Genomic DNA, 23,442 nt, shown 5'->3' with positions numbered 1-23,442 from the left:
ACCTTCAACATTCAGGAAATGCTGATGTTGTGTTTGTAGTCTTATATATGTTCTTGGAATAGTCATGGTACACTCTTAGATAAAAGAATAAAATGCTATGGATGTTTTTGGTTTTCTTTTTAGTCGCAGACTAATAGTAGGATTGTAGCAGATCCCCAAGAATAAGAGAATGTACCAGAAGTACCAAGTCTATGATATTTGAGATACGAGCTTATTTTCTTTTATTAAAGGTACTACATCCTTTATTTAAATCAGTCCTGCAAAGAAGTAGTCATAGAAGCTTCAACATGCGTTAAGAGTCACAGTATGCAGCTACTCTGCAAAACTGGAAGGAAATACAAGGTTAGCAAAGGAATATTTGTTCCCATCTCTGTTAATCTCATGTTACATTGAAAACTTCCCTAAAAAGAGAGAGAATTCTAAGAGACCGTCTGAAGAATTTTATTGCAGGGTCCTAAAACTGGGAAGTTAGTATTCACTACAAACAATTTTTCACATGAAATTGATGGAAGATCATGACCGATAGAAAGAATTAAAGTCCTAACACAAGTTCTTTTTGCATTGGCATTGTATTGCATAATTTCTATATGATGAAAAAGTGAAATTATTTAAGATTTGTGATGTCTTATAAATCATTGGCTTGAAGTAATTGAAGTAATCAGTCTGACATTTTGATAACTTTGGATGTACCTGGAATTACAGATTATGTGTATTACTTGTCACTTATACCAGTTAACTTGAATTTTCTGCTTGATGCACTGTCTCAAATACTCCTTTGGAGCTAAATTGAGGTGATAGAAATTCTTCAGTCTTCGTTTTTATGGATTTTGAAGGTATGTTTTGTAAATTTGATGCAGCATCATTTACTGGCAAAAAAAATTTAGATGTTCCACGTTTAGGTGTTATCTTACATAAATGCTATTATACACTTGTATTATTTTACAGAAAGAATGTTTTAAAATTCTGTGTTCTGATTCTTCTGCAAGTATAATAGACCTGATGAGACTGCAGTACCAGTGCTACAAAATCATTGTCACACATGGCAATAAGAACTTGCTTAAGAAGTAAGGAATGTAAGTTAAAAGACAGTGGGATATTTGGCTTATCTTCATATGGAGTCTTTGAAAGAGGGATTGTCCTTATACATGAATGTGCACTGGAACCCTGGTCAAGGACAGTATATTCTAGTAAATTTAGTATTAAAGTTAGCAGATGAAACACACCAAGAATTAGCATGTCTGTCCTCCCTTTTTTTGCCTGGAAGAAGCATTTACATTAAATCATCACATTGTCATTCAAGTCTCTAGATGACATTACCAATGCCCTCTGACACAGTCACCAAATTTCTATCTAATACGAAGACTGAATACGCTGTTTTTATTCTTTTATCAAAATATGCTCTGTGGAGTCAATTCTTAAAAGGTCAATAAGGGGAGCTAATTAAACTTTACTTTTTGAGAGTTTGCACCAGGATTGACATTTTCTATATACAGTCTATTAACATTTACAAGTTCTTATTTTTAGATTTCCGACCTATCTATAACTTACAGATGCACCCTTGACAATTGAATTATCATTTTCAGTCATTAAATCTAGAGAACAAGAATCTGATTACTTAAAGACTACAAACTTTGATTTGATCTCAAGCTCTGCTCAGTGAATATAGCTAGTAACTACTGTTGTAATTACATTTCATTAGCATGCATCATTTTAGGTCCTGCCATAGTGTTAAAGTGCCCTCAGAAGTTGCTGTATTTTTAAAGCAGTGATTTCAGTATGTGAAGAGAAAGGACTTCTCATGAATGGATGTTTCTATATGTGTTTGCAGTGGTTGAGAAGATGAAATACTTTTGCTTATGGACATCACTCTATATTTTTTTCTCTGTGTAAGTTAATGAAACCATGTAGTCCTTTCTGTGAGGTAACAGGCTGTCAGTAATTTGAAGTTTATTCTCTGTCCAAGATGGGCAAAACTGAGACTTTCCATAGATGTTATTGTTGGGAGTTATTCTGCATATTCAGAAGTATCACCATGGTACTACCATTCTGTTTTGTAACACTAGTCAGCAGAAATGTGTTTCTGTAGAGAGGACAGTGGTCTTCCAAAACCATGCAAATCCCAACATTGACCTGAACACTTGTGTTTGATTTTTATCTGCTTTACTCACTTGCTCTAGTCCTGCAAGAGTAGGAACCCTGACTCATAACTAATTTCAAAGTTTTGGGGCTTGGTTTGCTTTTTTTTCCTCTTGTGGTTTGCTACTAAAAGCATGCCCTTTTGTTTACATATGATGTGGTGGAAGAGGTAGTAAGTTGGGGAGCTTGTTGAGGCTGAGGAGGGCACTGCCTGGTTTGCTGACACAGCAAAGCTCTTGCAAGTTTGCTTTTGGAGTGAGCATGTGTGTGAACAACAGGGTTTCTTCTTTGAATTTTTAAAATTTGGGGAAGTTAAGGAGGTTGGTAAGCATAGAATCTAGAAGAAAGTTTGTTGTACTGTTATCAGCCTATAAATAAAGCTGTACTTCAGTATCTTTTAGTGTTTTGGGGGTTGAATGAAAGCTTGCCTAGCAGGTTGAACAGAAAAGTCAGGCTCAGCCTTTATATATTGATGGCCTTTTTTCATCACTGGCTTTTGCAGGTTTATCTGAAGAATTATCCAGGTTATAAAAAACTGTGTGTATTCTTGGGTGAATTTTTCTTTTCCCCCTTCTGAGAGAGTGAATAATGTTTGTGGCAGGAGGTGGTGCATCCACAGTTGTGTTGCGACATAAGCACCTCTCCTGAGGCTTGGCTATTAAGGAACAGTGTAGATGGGCAGGAATGCATATACAGATGTTTATTGTGAATTATGTCTTGCCTCTGGGTCAGATTGTTCATTGTGTCTGGAGATTTTTTGTACAGTTTCTACTTTATTTCTTCTAGTAGAGCAAAGTATTTTCAGTATCCTCACAACAGGGTTGCATGTCTCTGCAGAAATTTATCGTAAGAGGGAAGACTTTTATGGTTTTTAATTTTTCATAGAGTCATAGAATGGTTTGGGTTAGAAGAGACCTTAAAGATCACCTAGTTCCAACCCCCCTGCCATGGGCAGGGCAGACCAGGTTGCACAAAGCTCCATCCAGCCTGGCCTTGAACACTTCCAGGGATGGGGCATCCACAGCTTCTCTGGGCAACCAGAAGGTTCCAGTTCCTGACCACCCTCACGGTAAAGAATTTCTTCCTTATATCTGATCTATATCTACCTTCTTTCTGTGTAAGGCCATTTCTGCATGTCGTATCACTACGTGCCCTTGTAAAAAGTCCCTCTCCAGCTTTCTTGTAAGTCCTCTTGAGTACCTTTTGTTGGCTATAAGGTCTCCCTGGAGCCTTCTTTTCTGCAGGCTAAACAATCTCAGCTCTGTTAGCCTGTCTTCACAGAAGAGGTGCTCCAGTCCTCTGATCATCTTTATAGCCCTCCTCTGGACTCACTGCAATAGGTCCATGTCCTTCTTATGCTGGGGGCCCCAGAGCTGAACGCAGTATTCCAGGTGAGATCTCAAAAGAGTGGAGTAGAGGGATGGAATCACCTCCCTCAACCTGCTGGTCATGCCTCTTCCGTTGCAGCCCAGGATGCAGTTGGTTTTCTGGTTTACAGGTGCACACTGCTGGGTCATGTTGAGCTTTTCATCCACCAGCACCCCCAAGTCCTTCTCCTTCGGGCTGTTCTCAATCCATTCTCTGCCAGTCCTTATTTGTTTTTGGGATTGCCTCAACCCATGTGCAGGACCCTGCACTTGGCCTTGTTGAATTTCATGAGGTTTACATGGACCCAGCTCTCAAGCCTGTCACGGTCCCTCTGGATGGTATCCCTTCCCTCCAGCCTGTCCACTGCACCACACAGCTTGGTGTCATCAGCAAACTTGCTGAGTATACACTCAATCCCGCTGTCCTTGTTGCTGACAAAGATGTTACATGGAGGTCCTGATACTGACCCCTGAGGAACAGCTCTCATCACTGGTCTCCATTTGGATATTGAGCAGTTGACTGCAACTCTTTTGAGTGTGACCATCCAGCCAATTCCCTATGCACCGAGTGGTCCATCCATCAAATCCGTGTCTCTCCACTTTAGAGACAAGGATGTTGTACGGGACAGTGTCAAATGCTTTGTACATTTCCAGGTAGGTGACATCAGTTGCTCTTCCCTTATCCACCACCACTGTAGCCCTGTCATAGCAGGCCACCAGATTTGTCATGCATGATTTGCATCTAGTGAAACCATGTTGGCTGTCACCAATCACCTCCTTATTTCCCATGTGCCTTGACACTGTTTGCAGGAGGATCAGCTCCGTGATCTTGACGAGCACCAAGGTGAGACTGACAGACCTACAGTTTCCCAGGTCTTTCTTGTTTTCCCTTTTTAAAAATGGGGGTTATGTTTCTCCTTTTCCAGTCCATGGGAACGTCACCGGACTGCTGTGACTTCTCAAATATGATGGGTAGTGGCTTAGCCACTTCATCTGCCAGTTTCCTCAGGACATGTGGAGGTTAGTCATCAGGTCCCGTGGCCTTGTGAGCCTCCAGGTTCCTTAGATGTTCTCAGACCTGATCTTCTCCTACAGTGAGTGGGTGTTCATTCTCCCAGTCCCTGTCTTTGCCTTCTGTGACTTGAGTGGTGCAGCTGGAGCACTTCCTAGTGAAGGCTGAGGCAAAAAAAGTCATTGAGTACCTCAGCCTTCTTCATGTCCCTGCTAAACAGATTTCCTGTTTCCTTCTGGAGTGGGCCCATGTTTTCCCTAGTCTTCCTTTTACCACTGATGTACCTACAGAAGCATTTCTTGTTACCCTTGATGTCCCTGGCCAGATGTAATTCTGTCAGGGCTTTTTAGCTTTCCTAACCTGATCCCTGGCTCCTCAGACAATTTCACTGTATTTCTCCCAGGCTGCCTGTCTTTGCTGCCACCCTCTATTGGCTTCTTTTTTGTGTTTGAGTTTGTCCAGGTGCTCCTTGTTCATCCATGCAGGCCTCCTGGTATTTTTGCCTGACTTCCTCCTTGTTGGGACACATTGCTCCTGAGCCTGGAAGAGGTGATCCTTGAATATCAACCAGCTTTTTCTTGAGCCCCTTTTCCCTCCAGGGCTTTATCCCTGGTATTCTACCAAGCAGATCCCTGAAGAGGTCAAAGTCAGCTCTCCTGACCTCCAAGGCAGTGTAGTGAGCTTGCTGTGCGCTTTTCCTGCTGCCCTAAGGATCTTGAATATTTTTTTTTGAGGAATGAGTAGCCAAAATACAATAAATCATAGAAACAAGATACTGGTTTTTAGGGTAGAATCAAATTTCTTCATTTTCTGCCGCCTTTATTTCTGATCACTGACACTTCACCACAAAACACTAATCACATTTCATTTTAGAAACCTCAGGATCCACTGTGGCTGGCCTCATCTGCAGAAAGGAAACATCTGAGCACAAACACAGAGGCACCAAAAGGTTCTAGCTGGCTACCTCCATAGTCTGGTGAAGAGAGTAAACGAAATCTCTGAAATTTTTTTGGAATAGCATCTAACAATGCTAAAAGCAGTTTGCCAACTGGCAGAAGCAAAGCTGATAGGTAAAGAAAATTGCTGAGAACACTGTGTATTATAATTGTAGTGCTACTGGTTTTTTAAAAGCTCTAATACATAATTCTGGTGACATGCTTCTTAGATATCTGTGCATTTTTCATTTACATTTTGACATTTAAATTTACATCGTTTTGTGATCCTGTAATTTTACAGCTCATCTTACATACGCTTTTTTCAATGGCAAATTGAAATCACAGATGAAGTGTGCTTAACTTGAGTAAAGAAGAAAAAAAAATGTTTAGTGGGATGGGGAAAAAAAAGAAAGTCATAGCACACAAACATATTCCTTGGCTGCAAGCTTGTATGTGCAAATTAGACTCACTTACAAGAACGACCTTTTTCGGTTTTTCTCTTGTGCTAACAAATCCCAAGGAAAGTGCATATGGTTCCTCAAAGTATTAAAATGTATCCCGCTGTTGGCATGGTAGGGAACACAGTTTGTAATACTTAAGAACTTGCCAGCAAACTGCAGTAAAAATATAACTGGACTATGGGATTTTTGGTGAAAGTTTAGCATGTTTGTTAGAAGTACTTCGACTATGATCCAAAGTTAAGTTCTATCCTTCAGTTGTAAGGTAATATAGGAGAAAAAAAGTTCTATGTTTATGTCTTTTTGTTATGCACTATCTCTTAATTTTTATTAAAAGTTATTTTTGTAAATCATGTACCTTGGAAGCATTTGCTGCTGAAGTATTTGCCCGAATGTTTGCCTTCTAAAAGAAACTTAATAATTACACATCTACGTTAGAGATAATAAACAGCACCATTATATGCCATGTAGCAGTAAGAAAATTGTATTTGAATGGACCATATTGCTTTGACCAAAGACAGCCAAACAGAAGAATAGAGCAGGCTGGCACTCATCATAAATTTAAAATCTTGAGCATGCAATCCTAATGTTTTTTTCCTGCACTGAAATTGTTTCAAGAGTATTTCACTCATCAAGCATAAGCTCCTCAATTAACTGAATGATTTTTATGTGTAGGTAGTACAGAATGGCTATTTCTGAAGTCTTATAGAATAACATAGAAATTGAAGTGAGAGTTTCAAGGCTGTCCAGTTGTGCTGAGATGGTAGCTTTCTCCTCAGTTCATTCAGATTTACTTACAGGAATGTTTGTAGTTGCCTTTCAAAAGTAGAACGCAGTTAGCGTTGTTGTAGTGATTAATCAAGTCACGCACGGCACATCAGGCAATGTGTATATTGGATTTTGTCTTTTCCACTGTCTCATGTGAATTAAGCGAGGTCAGGCATGGTTGGTGTTCAGCTAAAGTAACAGCTGGAGAGCTGGTGGAGGGAAAAACAGTGTTCACAGGTAACTTGTTAACTTGTTTCTGCAAGTCAGCAGTGTATTAATACTGACAAAATACCATTTGGGAAAAACTGTTTCATAGAAGCTGCTAAATTTGAGGTGAGAGTTTAAAAAGATCCTGAAATCTGAGGTTTTCTTTTTGTGTAACTTTTTCTGCAGACAAGATGTAGCCCTGCCAGTTCTGTGCAATAGTTGTTACGGGTTTTCTGGAGCATTTTTTTGGTTTTGCAGAAGGTGGTGGTGATTTGTCTAAACCACTTTTTTTTTTTATAAGGTCTTGCATTAATTTTTTGAGTGTGTATTTTGAGAGATAATCCTGAAATGGTATTTGTATTTAATTCCAAAGGTGGTTTATATAGCCAAAAACCTAAAGGATAAAATAATGGAATACTGGAAATCATTGTCTTTTTTTCATAATTGTATTGGTTGATTTTTATTTTTTTCTCCAAAATGTCAGTACACTTGGGAGAACAAAGAGCATGGGAGTTGTCATAGTTTTCAGTGAATTATATCTTTACATGGGTTCGTTTTGCTGTTGACAATAGTAGGAGTTTCCTTTTGGTATAACTAAAGAATATTCGAAATAAATGTAAAATTACTTTCAGAAGCATTTGACATCTTTTGTCAGTAGGGTGTTATTGGTTTAGATAATGTTACATATATGGCTGCAAACAGCATTTTGTTGGTCTTCATTCCACACAAATTAGAAATCTTTTTTTTATAGGGATAAAAGTTCAGATATTTTTATCGCGATGTTGAATTGCAGTTTGTGCGAATGAAAGTATTAAACAGAAACATTCTTCCAGGTCTTTAAGGAAGAAATAATATTCTTCAAAGTACGCTGGACCTCCTGTAGCAATTTGAGTTCACATTCTTCATGTAACACACATTCTATCATAAATTGTCTAAGATGAAACTACTGCTGAAAATGCCAATCCTGTTCCAAGTTACTGTCAATGGAAACTTGCAGCATTGTGAGCTATGTGGCAAGATGTGTGCTAGATCAGAATAAAATATCAGGTACACCTGCATAATGTAAATAATACTAAGCCACATATAAACTACACGTAAAAAACTTCAGCTACCTTCCTGCATGTCACAGGCAAAGGTTTCTCTCTCCTCACTCCCACTCTTTGTCTCAGCAAAGGTTTAATACCAGTGCTGTATTCCTCTGTCAGAGCCTGGCATTTAATTTTTATATTTTATTTTTTATTTTTTTTATTATTATTTTTTATTATATATTTTATTCTATATTTTATCTGTATCTCTTGGAGGCAGGATCAGATCAGTGACTTAAATTTTCTTCCTTCTGACTTTTAATACTGGGGTAATTTTTCTTTTGGCAGCTTTACCTTGAGGTCTCTTCAGTTTTCCATAGGTGGTAGACCCCAGAAGATCTGTATTTTTAGGTTGCCTGAAGAAGATTTGTCTATTTTCACCTTTCCTATTACAATGTTTGTCTTGGAAATTTTTCTAAGGTTGCCTGACTGGTATAGTGAATAACAGTTTTCCTTGTACTGTAGGCACCTGAAGTGGTAGATGCACTTCTTTAAAGCAAATTGGCAAATCTGGCATGTCATTTATTTTTCTTTTCATTCTTGTTTCTACTCCAAGAATCACATTTTAGTAAGATGCCCTTTTTGGCAGTTCTGGAGTGGCTCTTTTTCCCCCTCTGTTAGCAGTGCTGCTTCCACTTGTTTGCCGTGCAGTTGAGGTTGCTCTGGTGGGGAGAAATGAGGTTCCTGCTTCACATTCCAGCATTGCTTCCTCTTGCCAGGTTTTTCTTGTGGACTCCAGTAATTCCTACAGGCTAAGGTCCTTAATTTGCCCTCCAGGCTCTGGCACCAGGTAGTCCAGGAAAAACTGAGGTGCTTGGTACCACCAACGCCTTTGCTGCATAAGTACCTAACTTTAGTACAGCAGCGCCATCTCTTACTTATTTCTGTTGGTGTACTGTTTTGAGACTCTTGTCCATCTTTTTGTATTCTGTTTTATGTTATGTAAATAAAGCAGTCAGTGAGAGCTTGGTTGTCTTATGTTACATGTGAAACCTGGAATCCTTTTGAATGGTACAAAACATGTTTTTGCCTTTCACTCCCCACCCCATTCCAGATTGGTTGTGGTCTGCATACTCACCAAACTGAAGTTCAGGTCCTTCAAATAATGCTTGTTCTGGTTGGCCATGCCTTTTGAAAGGGCTATCTTAAATTGAAGGCTCATTTATTTGGAATGCTAGTTAAAGGTTTTATCCCTACCTGTGTTCTTCCAGCTGTCTTTGTAATTTCCCAGCTTTTTCGTTGCCCTTCTTGAGGGCAAGAGTGACACTTGGTTTCTTCCAGTTCTTGGAACCTCCCCTGATCACCGTGACTTTTGAAAGATTATGGTGTGACCGGGCAATAATATCAGGTAGTTTCTTCAGCACCTGTGTGTGCATCCCATTGACTTGTGCACATCTGATTTATTTAAATGTTCTCTAAACTTGTCCTCTTCCACCTGATACTGATCAAGTTTATATATCAAACGTAAAGGTTAATGCTGGTTTTATGTTATGGTGGAGTTAAATCACCTGGGGCATGGAAATGGTGGGTTTTGGTGTAGCCAGCAGGTGATCAACAGTATCCTAAAGTGTCAAAAGTGTATTAGGATTGCTGGAATGTTGATCTTGGCAGTGGGCAGTTGCTTGATCCTTGAAGGCATAGACAACAACAGGGCCTTCTTGTTGTCGGAATGTGGCTTGCGCAGCCAAACCAAGCTGGGAATTTTATGTTAAGTACTGTTGGATATCTGCAGTTTAAGTACTGTTGAAAACTGGTGGGATTTTGGCAGAATGGACTCTGCTCTTAAGTTGTACTTGTGTATCATTTGCATGGTATCAAACAGATAGATACAAAACTAGCAACAAAAAAATTGTGTGTGACCTGTTGAACTTGTTGCTTACTGCAGTCCCATTTGATATGCAGGAAGACTTCTAATCCATACCCTTGCACATTTCTGGGTTCTCTGTGCATACTGAATGCTTGTTATCCTCTTGATCTTTACCAAACATGTTCACATCTTTAGTAGTTCACACTTTTCCAAAATGTATTATTGGTTGTTTTATGAAGTTGAGTGGGTTTTGAGAGCTTTGGTTTGTGTGGGGATTTTTTTGAAACTCAGGCTTATTAGTGATAACTACTGTGATACTGGTAGAAGACTGGATAGGAACAGATCTGGAAATTTGAATTTGGGGTAAAAAAAAAAGATAACTTTTTAGGTATTACTTACATCCTTGAGATGTTATTGCTTAGTGAAAAAAACACCAGACTTCACAAATTCTCTGTCGTGAGTTTGGTCAGAATTATTGATATTTTTAATAGTTTGATAATAATCTGGTTAGAATACATGTGATACTTCAATCTAAAATGTGTAATTTGGGCTCCTGACAATGTACTCTGTAAACCTGATGGGAGTTCTGCTTCTGCCTTTCCTCTGCTCTTTTTTTTCTGATTTATGGCATGAAACACATTAAACAGCCAAAATACTGGAAGAATAAGCTGGATGCAAAGGCAAAAATCTGTATTAGCTTGCGCTGCTAGTAGTTAGTGCTTCAGAGAGGTACCAAGTCAAATTCTCTTGATACTTCTAGCCATCTATGAAACAAGAACACTTGGACATGGTGTGCAGTAGCTACAACTGAAAGATTAAAATCCAAAGAGATTTTTTTATTTTACAAATCACCTGCAAGAATAACCTGTGCTTATTATGACATAATGAAAGTGAGTTTAGTTTGCTACATCTTCTCCAAATAATTCCAAATGTAATACAACAAAACCATAATTCTAAAGTACACTTTAATACCAGTGGGTGTAAATATAGTCACATTCCTACTTCCTGTTTGAATTCATTATTTTAATCCCTGTCAGATTCATATTTGTGGTAGTAATGTACCCTGTGTGGCAAGTGCTGAGAAAACATTTATAAAAAGCTTTGCCAAAGAAATGTGACTATATAGACTACAGTGACTTTACTGTTGAGAATCTTCATGTGCTTATGGAAAAAAACCATACTAGTTAAGCAAGTCTGATTTGTAGATTTTGTTGCTCGAATATCCAAGTTACTTAATAACTCTAATATATGCGATAGAGTAGTACAGCAGTTCTATTGATATGTTGGCAAAGAAGCGAATATGACCAGTCTTTACCATCTGTTTATAATGCTATATAAAGAAGACCTTACTGGTTGCCATGGAAACCAACATTTCCCAAACCACAAGTGTTTGCTTAAAATCTCAAGCTTTCTAAAATCTTGTATTTTCTGAGGGAGAAAGAATTGAAAATCTCTAAAGTTTTCCAGTGATTTTTTTTTTTCTGACAGTTGCTTCAGTGTAAAATGCTTTCAGTATTTTTGCGCTGTATCTTCTTTCATGACTTCATAAATTTAAATAATGCCGCTGGTAACTTAATAATGTTTATTTGATGCTTAGCAGTGATCCAGAAAAAGGAGGCAGATACATGCTGGGGTTTTTGTTCATCTTTGTAAAAGATTTTCTCGTTCAGACAAACAAGCCTGATTGTGATAATTGACACAGCAGAGGGAGAACTATGGAATTTTGGTGGAGGTCATGTTGAAAATACTTCTCACCTGAGTAAAATCCCAGATTCATCTTAATTAGTCAGCCACCTGGGTCTCACTGAAAAGAGACTCTAGAATCAGTAGTCAATAGTCTAGAGAAAAACATCAAATGAAGATAATAAAGCCCTCAGTGCGTAATTTTTAGAGGTATATAAATTTGTTATAGTATCCGAGGGTATTTCTCTTTCTTCCCATTTGTGACCTCACATACCTATTCCTGCCTTGTGTTCTGTTTTGATTCTCCACTGTTTTAAGATTATTTTTTTTCCCCACCAGTTTACAAAAGGCTTCTGCTATGTATAACCACTTAACTCTAGTAGGTATTGACACATGTAGATGAGCTGCATTTGGACTAGTGGTGCTGTCTGGTTTTCAACCGCTTAGAACAATTTGTATTTCTTTCTATTTAAAAGGAAGATTTTTATTTTCAGAACTCTTGGTGTATATTTGGTTTAAGTGACTTATTTTAAGTGAGAACAATCCACTGAAGAACAGAACTTGGAACCTCTTCTTCACTACTGGTAAAGAGCTTTCAGTGTTTTAAGGAATAAATATTTGTAATTAATTCATCTGAATAATGCTGAGGATCAGTTAAGTTAATTTAGAAATATTGTTCTTTTGACTGTCTGTACTCAACTTTTTAGATCATTCTGTAACAATAATATGTGTCCTAACATTTTTGCCTTTTTGTTTCATGCATTTGTAAAACATGAGCATCTTCTGTGTAAGATAATGGACAGGAGTTGACCTGTTTCATTGTTGCATTTCCCTAGTAGAGTTTATCTAATGCAAAATAACTTTTATGACAGGCTTAGCAATTACAATGTTGCTGAAGTGACACTGGACCTCCAGAGGTGTCTGAATTCATTAGGCTTGTGAAGCTAATCATATTTCTGTCATTCATAGAACTCTTCCAAAATATTTGTATTGCTTTCACTTAGCAGAATATTCCTGTGTCTGAGAATGCCTGTTTTCAAAAAGGTAGTCTTGTGCTTGAGTAGACCTGTTGATATTGGTCGACGGTGGGGTGCTAGACCTCCCACAAAGTTTAAATAAAGCAAATATTGATGGAGAAATCAGACACACAAAAATTAGGCTTCTATCTAAGTATTTGTGGTTAGAAAAATAAGGGTGCCAGACTTGCAAGCTACTATTGGTCAGACTAATTGCACTTCAGACACTAACTGCATTTTTTGGTATTAGCTTGCTTTGCTATCCACTTCACATTCCAAGATAGTCAAACACGGACCATGAAAAACAGCAGACTGGCAGTAGGTTTAAAAAAAACGTTCTGGTGGTTTATTTTCCATGTGGTGTCTTTAGCATCACCCTTAAGGTAGTCCTTTTTGCCCTCCTCCTACCTGATGGGGGGGAGGGTAGAATATTTAAAACAAATTTAGAAACAAAAATATTCTTTTTTCTGAATAATCAATATTTTTTAGATAAATGCCTGATTATAGCTGTCCTTTGTTTTTACAGTGGGTTTTTTCAGTGTCCATACTAAGCTGTTTTCAGACCTTAAATGACCATGCAACCTAAAACCAGCTCTTTTGAAACCGCTTTCAAACTGTTGCTGTGCATCTTCATGCAAATGAAAAGTTGGTGGTTCCCTTCTAACCAAGAAAAACCTTTTCCTCTTTGTCCTCAGCTGGTGATAAGCTTTGCAGAAAAGTGGGAGTTTTGGATGTTTCTGTTTGTTTTTAATAGCAACTCCTCCCAATGATCCTAGGGGATAACCTCTCCTTAAGGAAGCAAGTACATCAAAAAACCTGCAAAATAATACGCAGTTATGTAGCTGATCTTCATGGCAATGATTCAAATAATGTCTGCCTTTGGGAAAGGCAGTGAACTTAGTAGCAGTGGATGGTAGACTGGTATGAGTGTCTAAACGGGGTTCTACAGGCTCCAGGGAAAACTTTTTCTTTCAAGAATTTGAAGGCTGTATTGGTTTCTAGGAGCTGTAAATGCTCGAATACAATGAACTGCATGTAACTGAGGCCAAGAATAGGTATTTGCTTTGCACCTGCCCAAAAACCTATAGTTGCTTGACCTTCATCTTTGTGATAAGATTTTATTTTTGTGGCATCTTGCCCATTTGAATCTCCACGACTTTATTCAGCCTTCTGACTTTTACAGGTTTTCCAGAAGGGTCCATTTATGATCATTGCTGTGTTTAAAAGGTTGTTGGAGTTCTCTTCTTGAATGTAGTACAGAAGGCGGGATATATACTAAAGCCTGAAGAAACAGGTACATGTAGCAACTCCAGGAAGAGATCACTCTCTCTTCTGATCTTGAGGGGTGCTCTGACTTTTCCTAGAAATGCTGCAAAAAGTTATTTCTTAAGACTTTCTCTTGAGATAAATTAGTTTTGGGAAAGATGCAGTTGACCCCAAGTTCTGTATGCCTCCTGCTCTTCCAAGCATAGTTTTCTGCACTGAGTCCCTGTGAAGATCACATGTAATAAGCAATAAAGTGATGAAACTTTGCATGGATTTTTCACCTTTAGTTAAGAAACGTTTCTTCTCGTAAGCAAAATCATATGAAAACTGAGCAGCTATATTCTACTGTCATGGAGTCACTCAGGTTGGGAAGGACCTTAGGAGTTCTCCTCCACGAGTTCTGGTTTTAGAAGGTATGGTCCTGCCACCTTCTTGCAAGATAAAGCAACTAAGATCATCTTTGATATGTTTCTATTCAGTTTGTGAAGAATATATTTAATATTTTCAAGACACACCTTATGTGGATCTCTGCGATACCTGAATACCTAAATTTCATTCAAGCTGTATTTTAAGTGTACATGGAGTGATCTTTAGTCACTCTCCCCAGCTGAGTTAGGTGTCTGAGACTTCGTAAATGCAAGAAACATTACCTGGATCTAGAAAGTTCTTTGCATCCTGAAAAATGCTGCAGCTTTTGTGCAGCTAAGCATTTTCAGGCCTGTTTTTCACTGAAGGCCTTGGCTGTGATTCATGAAGCATCCTTAAGGCTAAGGCCAGCCAAGCAGGAGCACAGATACCATACATCGTCTGTCAGTTACTCAGTGACTGTACCTATAGAGGTGCAGCTGTGAACCCCTGATTTTCAGGCAAGTACTTTCTCACTGGGCTGCAATCATTCTTCTTTTGCACATGGTTAAGTTACCATCTTGGCTTAGTCTTAACTGTCCAAGTGTCACACCATGTGGTGACTGAAGTTATTCAAAAGTTGCTTTTTATCATAAGGGAAGGCCACACTACTTCTAAACTGCCTTTCTTACTACTTCTTTGGCTTTGTATGAAGAGCCAGTGCAAAGGCAGGCCTCTGTCATCTTCACACCGGAGTCCTTTTTGACTGTGAAATGTTGTGTTTCTTTGTGACTGGCTTCACAAAGATAGTGAGTTAAGGCTCCTTGTTTGCTCTCCAGCGGGCAGAGCAGGAGTGCTGTTAAGAAGTCCCCTGTAGCCTGCCCTAAGAGCACCTTTCTGTGAAGTGTGATGGGAACATCAATTCCCCCAAGGCTGGCCTGACTCATTGCACAGGTGTGCTCTTACTGGCTTAACCTTTTAACTACTAGACACTTACATAATAGTAATGAACCCCGTCCCCATCACAACCCTGTTTTTCAGATAATGAAATTCCCCCAACCCCAGAACTTATTTTCTGTATGCAAAGAGATGCTTAGTTGTCTGAGGCCAGGAATAAGTTTCTGAAATGCAGGTTTTCTTGTCTGCAGCCTCTAGCGGGCTTTTAAGTCGAGATGGCTTGTGGTTTTCAGAGCATCCTTCCTTCTGTCGTTTCTTGTCAGCTGGATATTCTGTTTGAATCCCATTTTTTAATTCTGTTCTTCCCATGTGATGTAAGTGTGTCTTCCCCAGCCCCTGCTGAACCATGCTCAAAAAACGTGCCATGACAAGGCTGATCCCCCTTTACAGGTCTGGCTATGCATGTTGGAACGGACCAGGGGTTTTAACGTGTTTTGAAGGTGTATTGTGCAGAAGGTTATTTAATATGTATTTGAAACTTGAGTAACAGGTGAAAGTAAGTTGCTATAGACAGCTGTTAGCATATACCAAATACGTAAAACTGAATGCTCTGAGTATGTAAATGTATGCATATTTGACTGTGATCATATGGTCATGTGGTGAATCCTATGGTTCATGTAAGTGCATATGTAATACAGTGGTTTGACAACTGTTTTAAAAATGAGTATGTCAGAGAGTTTTCTCTTATTTACTTCTGACAAGTCATTAATAAAGCAAATTGGATAAAAGCCCTGAGGCTGGTAGAACTCCTGCATTTCTAATAAGGAAGCTGACAATCTTGCCAAATAGCTCCATGCCTTACCTCTAGTGCTAGATATAGAATTGTCAGTTATAATTAGTTTTGAAAAAGAGGGTTTTGGTGGTTTTGGGTTTTTTTTCAGATGTACCTGCAGCAGTAACCATGAATGCATCCTGATAACCCTTCTTTGTTGAGAAAAATAGATGTTACTTTCCTGAGATGTTACAGATTTAAAACTGTGTTTATATTGTCACATCTGGGACTGTCAGTTTGAGTAGAGAGGTTTCTTTTTCAGAACAGTTTGTATTTCAGCCTAAAACTAGCCTGTGTTTTCAGTGACATTATCTTAGGCTTATAAATCTTCTTCATCAACATAATTGATTTTGGTTGTGTTACAGACTTTCCCAGCTGCTTTTTATTAGAGCTACGTGAACAGGTGATTTTTTTCCCCTCCTATTTGACATCTGAAGTGGAAAGGTAGAGGAATGGCTGACCACCACCCTGTATTTCTCCTTGTTTTCCTTCCCCTAGTAGCTAAACAGCTTGTGTATGACCTGAAACAAAATGGTTGATCTTGTCAGTGGGACGCTTCAATAAAATGCATGGAAAGGATGGGCAAAATTGCCAGAGGTGGTGAGAAGGACAGTTCATTTCAGCCCCTACCAGCAGGCCAGTGGCAAATGCACACACCTGGGCAACGGTGGAGAGTCTCCCACTGGCCTGCTGGGTTAACTGGTGGAAGGGCTACAAATCCCACAGCTCTTGTTTGCTTGGATCATGAGCAGAACATCTGGGAAATAAACATTTGGCTAAACATTTACCATCCCTTTTTGACCCTTCCAAAATACCTTATCACATCTGTTTTGATGGGAAATTTGTTCTGTATTCTTAGTGGTTAATTTTGAACTAGCATTGCTACCCATAAGTGTGCTGTCTTCTGCTACACCTACTTGCAGAGTCAGTTGACTTCATAGTTGCCTGAGCTTTCCCCCACACAGACGCTTCCATGAAATTTCCCCCATGTCCATCTCTTTCTCACAGTAACTTCTATTTGCCGTGTTTCCTCTCTGTTCTTTAATTTCAGAGTTTAATGAAAAAATGTGGTAAGAACGTTAGCTGGTTTTTCTCTCATGCAAATAATTTAAATCTTTGCAGTATTTAAATAAGATTGCTCAAAAATATGAATGGTGCTTGCAATAAATAGTTGATCTTTTTTTAATGCAAGTGTAAATTACTGATGGAGTTAAACCTGACAGTTATTGGATGTTAATATTTTAACTGCCGAGTCTACTGAAATGGCTGCACATGTGGAGAAACACACAAAGCATTAAGTGAAATGCTCATGTTTGCTTGATTTATTCTCTGCAGCAGACGGACTCTGGTAGTAGGAGGTGTAATTTGCAGCACATTAGCTATTAGCCAGTGTCATTGCTTGAGTGGGTGGTGTGAGTCTCTTGTGCCTGTACAGCGTCATACTGCGCATGTGTCAGAGCCAGACACTTCCACTCAGTGCTGCAAGATGAGTTCTTTGTGAACACTGTTCTCTGTTTAAAACTGTGAATCTGCTAGTTTTGAAATGGGTTATTCTGTCACATGGATAATATTTAGCGTAAATGCCTAGCCCCCCTGGCTTTTTTTTCTCCCCACCCCCCAGGTCCTTAATGTTTTGCAAAACTGAATTGTAGAACCGTTTGACTTTCCTACCTTGTTGGTGTGCAGTCCCCTGGAGATGAAATATGTAATTTGCAAGATAACCAGCCTGTAACTTGGAGCAAGAAAATTGTGCTAATGTTTCTTTTTTAGGTACCCTATGCATGTACTTGTGGTGTTCAGCAGAGGTTTTCCAAAAGTCTCAGCTTGATGCATCTTTTTTTGTGTGCACAATTTCACTTGGGTTGCTTTTGGTTCACTTTTTTCCCCAGAGGCACCTGTCTCCTGCCACATACCCATCAAGACTAATTGCACCATCTGGAAGACTTTTGTGTAGCTGTTACTTGTGCAGAGTCTCTCTTGGGAGCTTAATTCAGAATGTGAATGTGACCCCTGAAGCCATGTCAAGTAGCTGCAGTAGTTTCCAGTGTCTAAAGGATGATCACCGTAGGCTTTATTTGTTTCAAGTCTAATTCGGTTTGCTTTAGTGTGGATATGTTACATGTCAGTAACACAACTTCAGTCATGTTTTGAATGGAATTTGACTACTGGATTTGTAATTCATAGAAAATGCTGTCTAAAATTACATCCAAACCATATGTAACATATAGGCTATATGATTAGGTGTAGAAATGGCAGACATGTTGCTCCTTATTATTACACTATTTTAGTATGTCCTGTTCTTCCCTCACCCCCCAGCTGCACTTCTCATTGATAGCTTTCTGTTAAGAATGCAAGGCATTCGTCGCTAACAGTGTTGCAAGCACTCTGAACAGCTCTGGACACTTCTTTTTGTTATTGCTATGAAACTGTTCAGGTATTTTCAGCACAGGTAATTTTCTTCATCTGTTCCTCACCTAGTCTGAATCAGGTGAAAGTACTGTAGTGCTTCACTTCTAGCGGTGTCTGTTTAGGCAGTGGCTTATTTGAAGGCTGGTGCTTTATAATTGTGTGGTGAACACATTTCCTCTGTACTTCTGTAATATCTTGTCCCTTGGCAAGCTGCAGAGCACTGAGTATGCAAAACCAAAGTGTTCTGATTGTTAAAAGTGTCACCATAATTGCTATATTTTGGTTTAAAAAAGAAAAAGTGTTATTAATTTCTCATGGGATCCTGCATTTAATAAGACACTCTGATTTTTACCAGCATACATATGTGGGGAAAAAAGCAATTTTTTCCTAAACCCACTTTTTTTTCAAAAATGGAGTTGTAAATAGTGTTGAGGAAATATATTTAGTGGAATCATCTGTGTAACTTGTGAGTAATGTGGTCAACTGAAGTTCAAGCTAGAGAAGTACTTAAACCACCACAAACAATTATGGATTCTGTATACAGGATGTATACACACTATATATTATTCATCATATGTATTTTCTGTTTTTTCCTGGGTAGTTTAATGTTCATTGTGGCTCTGACTTTGGAAACCTATATTGTTTTAAGTGTTTAACTGTCTTGGCTGCATTCTGTTAACTGTATATTGGAACATGGGAAGAAAAGAATCATTTATTTGTGTGCTTGAGAATAAAGGTATGCAAGTTATGAATTCACAGAATGCTGAAGGCAAGCAACTGTCCCCTCCTTAAAACCCCTCACTACATGTACCCAGTACACAAAATGAAGGTGCACGTTGCAGGACCACAGCGTGTGCTCTTGGGGAGAGATCTGAGCTGTCCAAGCTTTCATGGGTTTGAGTGGTTGGGAAGCACTGGGGGACTGATCTAAAAAAGAAATAATTTCTGCTCTGGGAAGTTATATAGTATCTTCCTTTCACCATTTTTTAATGCTGTTTTAGTCAGAGTTATGTTGCTGTGTTGGGTTTTTTTTGGTGTTTGGTTCTTTTTAAAGGCTCTTTGAGGGTGGTGAGAGCTGGTGGCTCTACGGCATGGTTTATCCTTGGGAAGTTATGTTTGAATCTCGTGCTAAAATCTGTGCTGAATGTCTTCCACTAAAATATTGATTACCCATGTTCTCCTAATTTTCAGAAACATTTTAATTGGTTTATTTTAAGATAGCTAGCAAGGTAATGTGTTAATTGCTATTTGCACGTTACTGCTCTGTTAAGATAGACGTAACATTTAATTGCATTATTGCAGATTAAGATTGGTGGGTAGCGCTTGCTTTTGGGTAAATTTCAGCTTTGGCTGTAAATGATTGGTATCCACTTGGTTCTTAAAAACTCAGCTTAGTTGAACCAAACTCTGTAACTGTCTGAACTCGGCAGAAGTTGATACCTTGTGTAACACCAACATGTCGCTATGTGTGTGGGGGTTAGTGCTGCTGGGCTCCCACAGCACACCTAGCTTGTAATAGGTGGACCAGCCTGTTAGTCTGCCAGTGAAGCAAATGAGATGTGGGCAGATTATAAAGGCACAGAACAAGAAGCCATGGGCTCGTTTGGCTAATTAGACCTCACCAGAGCTAAAAAATGTTGTGGGTTGTGGTAGAAAGCCATACTGGCCTCCTGTTATGTTAGTTGATAGTGGTATTTGTAGGATGTAGCTGCACTGAGTGTGAGCTCAGGGCTTCTCTGGAGGGAGAAGTGCTAGCCTGGAATCAGTGTGGGTGTGAAGATCAAGCCCAGTAGCTGTCCGGCACCAGCTACCTGGATGGACCCGCTCGTTCTCCTAGAGCATGCATGCAGTTTAGGCCATTTCCCCATCACTGTAGAACAGGCTGTAAAAACTCAGGAAAAGAAGTCAAAATTTATTTTTAGTAACACAGGAACTTTCACACAGAAGGGTGCAATTTAAGTTATGATTTTTTTATTTTGATGTGTCTGTGTAAATGAAATAGTATACTAAAGATATTCTTGCATTGTGAAGTGCTGTAAATGTAATGAAAAAAAAATCCAAATGAAACTTTAGGTTGCATCCACTGTTCTCTTTATTCAAACATACTTCCAAGATCAACATCTTGCATTTTAATTCAGATCTTTTAAAGACAGTTCTGTTTTGATTTCCTTTGGTTATTAGGGCTAAAATTATACTCTGTAATAAAATGAGTTGAAGTGCTTGGTAATCTGTGATGTAGTTCTTCATATGATTTATTTAACAAATATTTAGATGATGTAAATATGGGCTCTTATTTATTTAATAGCATCTGGAATGTATTATCCTTTCCTCTAGCTATTTAGCCTTATTGATGTATATAGGAACGAGAAAGCAGCTTGACAAGGACAGGACAAATACAAATGGAGACATTGCAGTCAGAAAGGAAAGCTAAGCTTGCTTTAAAATGAGTTAATTTCTGAGATAGTGTATCTAAGTGTCATTTAGAATTGCTTTCAACAGCTGTGTTTTTGGGGGCAGTTTCTTTCTGACCCCAAATTTAAAGGTGCAGCATTTCAAATGTTTCTTTTGTTTAAGACAGCCTTCATTTATCTCTAACTTTTATTTTGCATCTTTCATCAGTTTCTGTAAAGTCTATTGCTAATATACTTAGACATGTTGTATGTATTGTGCAGTCTGTCATAACCACTCTGATCTAAACAGTTTTCTTTCAGGAGGTTATAGATTTTGGTTGTACCTTTCCTCCTTTCCCTTTCTTCTCTTGAAGTATGAGACTTCTTTTGTCTTTTTTTTGTACTTCAAACAACAAACTGAAAGCTCTTATGTTCCTGTTACAGTAGATCGCTTTGAATTATTCTGAAATACTCCTTACATGACATGAAATGCAGGACATACACTGCTCCTTGGAAATAAACAAGATTTAATCCTGAATACTTGCTTTTCTTTGCAATAGTAGTATTTCATTGTGTCAGGTAAAGGATGACAAAAGATCATGATTAATAATTGCAGCTTATTTCCATGCAAATGTGAGTATTAAAGAGTTGATGAAATGATGGCAGCCTGAGGTCTGAGTCTTTCTTTCCACTTTAGTATGACCAGTGAAAATGGATAGTGAAAACATGCTTTTTCTTCCCCCTTTCTTTTTTGCAGGGGTTTTGTGTACGACAGCCGAAATAATTTACAAATGCGAGGTTTGGTCGTGTTGCTTATTTCCAAAGCTGCTGGACCCAGCACGGCAGAACTGTCTTTCCAGCACAACATGGTCAGTGGAATTTATTCCAGGTATGTAGTAACTTTCTTTAGCAAGATACACCAAGTTATATTTGATAGGCAACTTATGGTTGTATAAAAGCATCTTAAGTGGTCTGCTCAGCTGTTAAGGAAAATCAGTACTTACCTAATCACAAAACTTTGTTCCTCAGGATTATTAAAAGCTTTCCACGATAAAAACCATTTCTTACACTCTTTGTATAGCTCTTATAATATCTACATTGATATCTTAATGGTGGCTTTTGGGCACAACCAAATTAAAAACATTTGGATCAGGGTGGTTATTTGAAAGGTTATGTTAAGAGGTACTCAGAACCAAAAAAAGTAAAGATGCTTGAAAATACTTTTAATAGAGTATTTTTGGTTTTGAGTTATTCAGGTGTTACTGAGGTACACCTACTTAATAGAAATTTCAGAGTCAGATTACCAGTCTTCTGGAATACCAGTTGGTTTCACTGAGCACATAAGCTTTGCTATAGCCCCTTTGAAGGATATTTCCCATGAAATAGCAGTGTAGAATAAAGCTTTTTACCTCCCATGTGTCACAACAGAATTACTGATCCTACTGTTAAGGTTCCTCAGGCTCTCACTGAGATAATTCAGTTTCATCGAGTTCCTAAATATTTTTGAAGTATTCAAACCAAATGACGTAATACTAGTAACAACAGTAATCAAAAATAGTGGTTGGTCTCCTTTATTCAAGTGAATATTCTCCTAATACTCAAGTTAACTGTTCCTTTGAAGTAATAAGTGAGATCTGATTGAAAAATTTTAAAGTTTGAATTTTTTAAATCCTTTTGAAAAACAGTGAGTGTTGCTTGGTTAAGGGAACAGACTTGTATTTTCAGTTAATCATGTTTCTGAACACTGTGATGTATTAAATGAACGTGTGCAAACTTAGTGACATGTCTGTATCCTGATTTGTTTTAGAAGTGCAGAGGCAGCATTGTAAAATTGAAAAGACCAAACAAAGATGTTAAAATATATGTAGTATCTTAAAATAACAGAGAAGAAAAATATGTGTAAATGGGTACAGACAGAAATAACAGTAAGGAAGAAAAAAGACAGGGCTATAAAAGAGGTTTGTTATGGAGGCCGGTGTTATCCTTTCAGCTGTTTAATTCCATTCTTGTTTTGTTTTGTCCTTGATGTCCCCTTAGGCTTGTAAAAATTTTTATATTTATATGCAAATGATTCTGTATGAAAGCATAATTTTACTTAGTTAATTATGGTGCAAGAGGTATTTTAGTTTTTGTAAATGATTTTAAAAGTTTACCTTAAGTATGCCCCATAAAAGGAGAGAAAAAGCATTATTTTTTGATAACTTAAGTTCTTGACTATGATGATTCTGACCATGGAGGTAACGTTTGAGCGTTTAAAGCTGCTGTTGGGAAGGTGACTAGTGGAAGTACTCATTAAGGAGCAAATAAGACCTTGAATTAATAATGAGCCATTTGGTGTAAATGGACATCATTGGAACTATGCCAGTTCAACCAGCTGAAAATCTAGCCTAATAATCTAAGTTTGAGCAAGTCAATAGCCATTATATCTAGTTCAGAGTTACAGAGGTACTCCAAATGTGAAGCAGTTTTGAATACGCCCACACAGGTTCCCTTAAGGTTCATTATTATCTGCAAAAGTGATAACTATGGAGTTGTTAATTCAAATGGGTTTTCAATGACACTTGACACAATGAGTCTATAGCATGTTGTAAATATGAGCAAACTAGTGCACGCTAGGAGAATGCCGATGCGTTGTTTCATTTTGTGCCTATAGTGGCGAGTTCTTGCCCTCCGTTGAAGTCACTGTGGGCTCTGCCTTTGGACTCCTTTCTTTATTTAAGGTACTTTTCCAAATACACTCTCAAATGTGGGTCTAATTTCTAATTTTGAATTCTCCATTGTGTAAAGCTAAGAGAACAGGCAACTTGTAAAATTGTGATCTTACAGGGC

At 38.3% G+C, this 23,442-nt stretch overlaps 1 protein-coding gene across 2 annotated transcripts in view; it reads left to right on the top strand.

Moving 5' to 3' along the window:
- Positions 1 to 23,442, top strand: part of PDSS2 (decaprenyl diphosphate synthase subunit 2) — a 120,059-nt gene that overhangs the window by 31,053 nt on the left and 65,564 nt on the right. Inside the window, exon 2 of one of the 2 annotated variants that reach the window (XM_013304544.3) lies at positions 21,371 to 21,502. The exons of the other annotated variant lie outside the window; for it this stretch is intronic. Coding sequence (XP_013159998.3) covers positions 21,371 to 21,502 — 132 coding nt within the window. The remainder of the gene's footprint in view (positions 1 to 21,370; positions 21,503 to 23,442) is intronic. 2 annotated transcript variants of the gene reach the window in all.

The sequence above is a fragment of the Falco peregrinus genome, chromosome 7, assembly GCF_023634155.1.
Source record: "Falco peregrinus isolate bFalPer1 chromosome 7, bFalPer1.pri, whole genome shotgun sequence".
Taxonomy (NCBI): domain Eukaryota; kingdom Metazoa; phylum Chordata; class Aves; order Falconiformes; family Falconidae; genus Falco; species Falco peregrinus.
The sequence above is the reverse complement of the archived record's forward strand: the minus strand, read 5'-3'. Positions and strand labels throughout refer to the sequence as shown.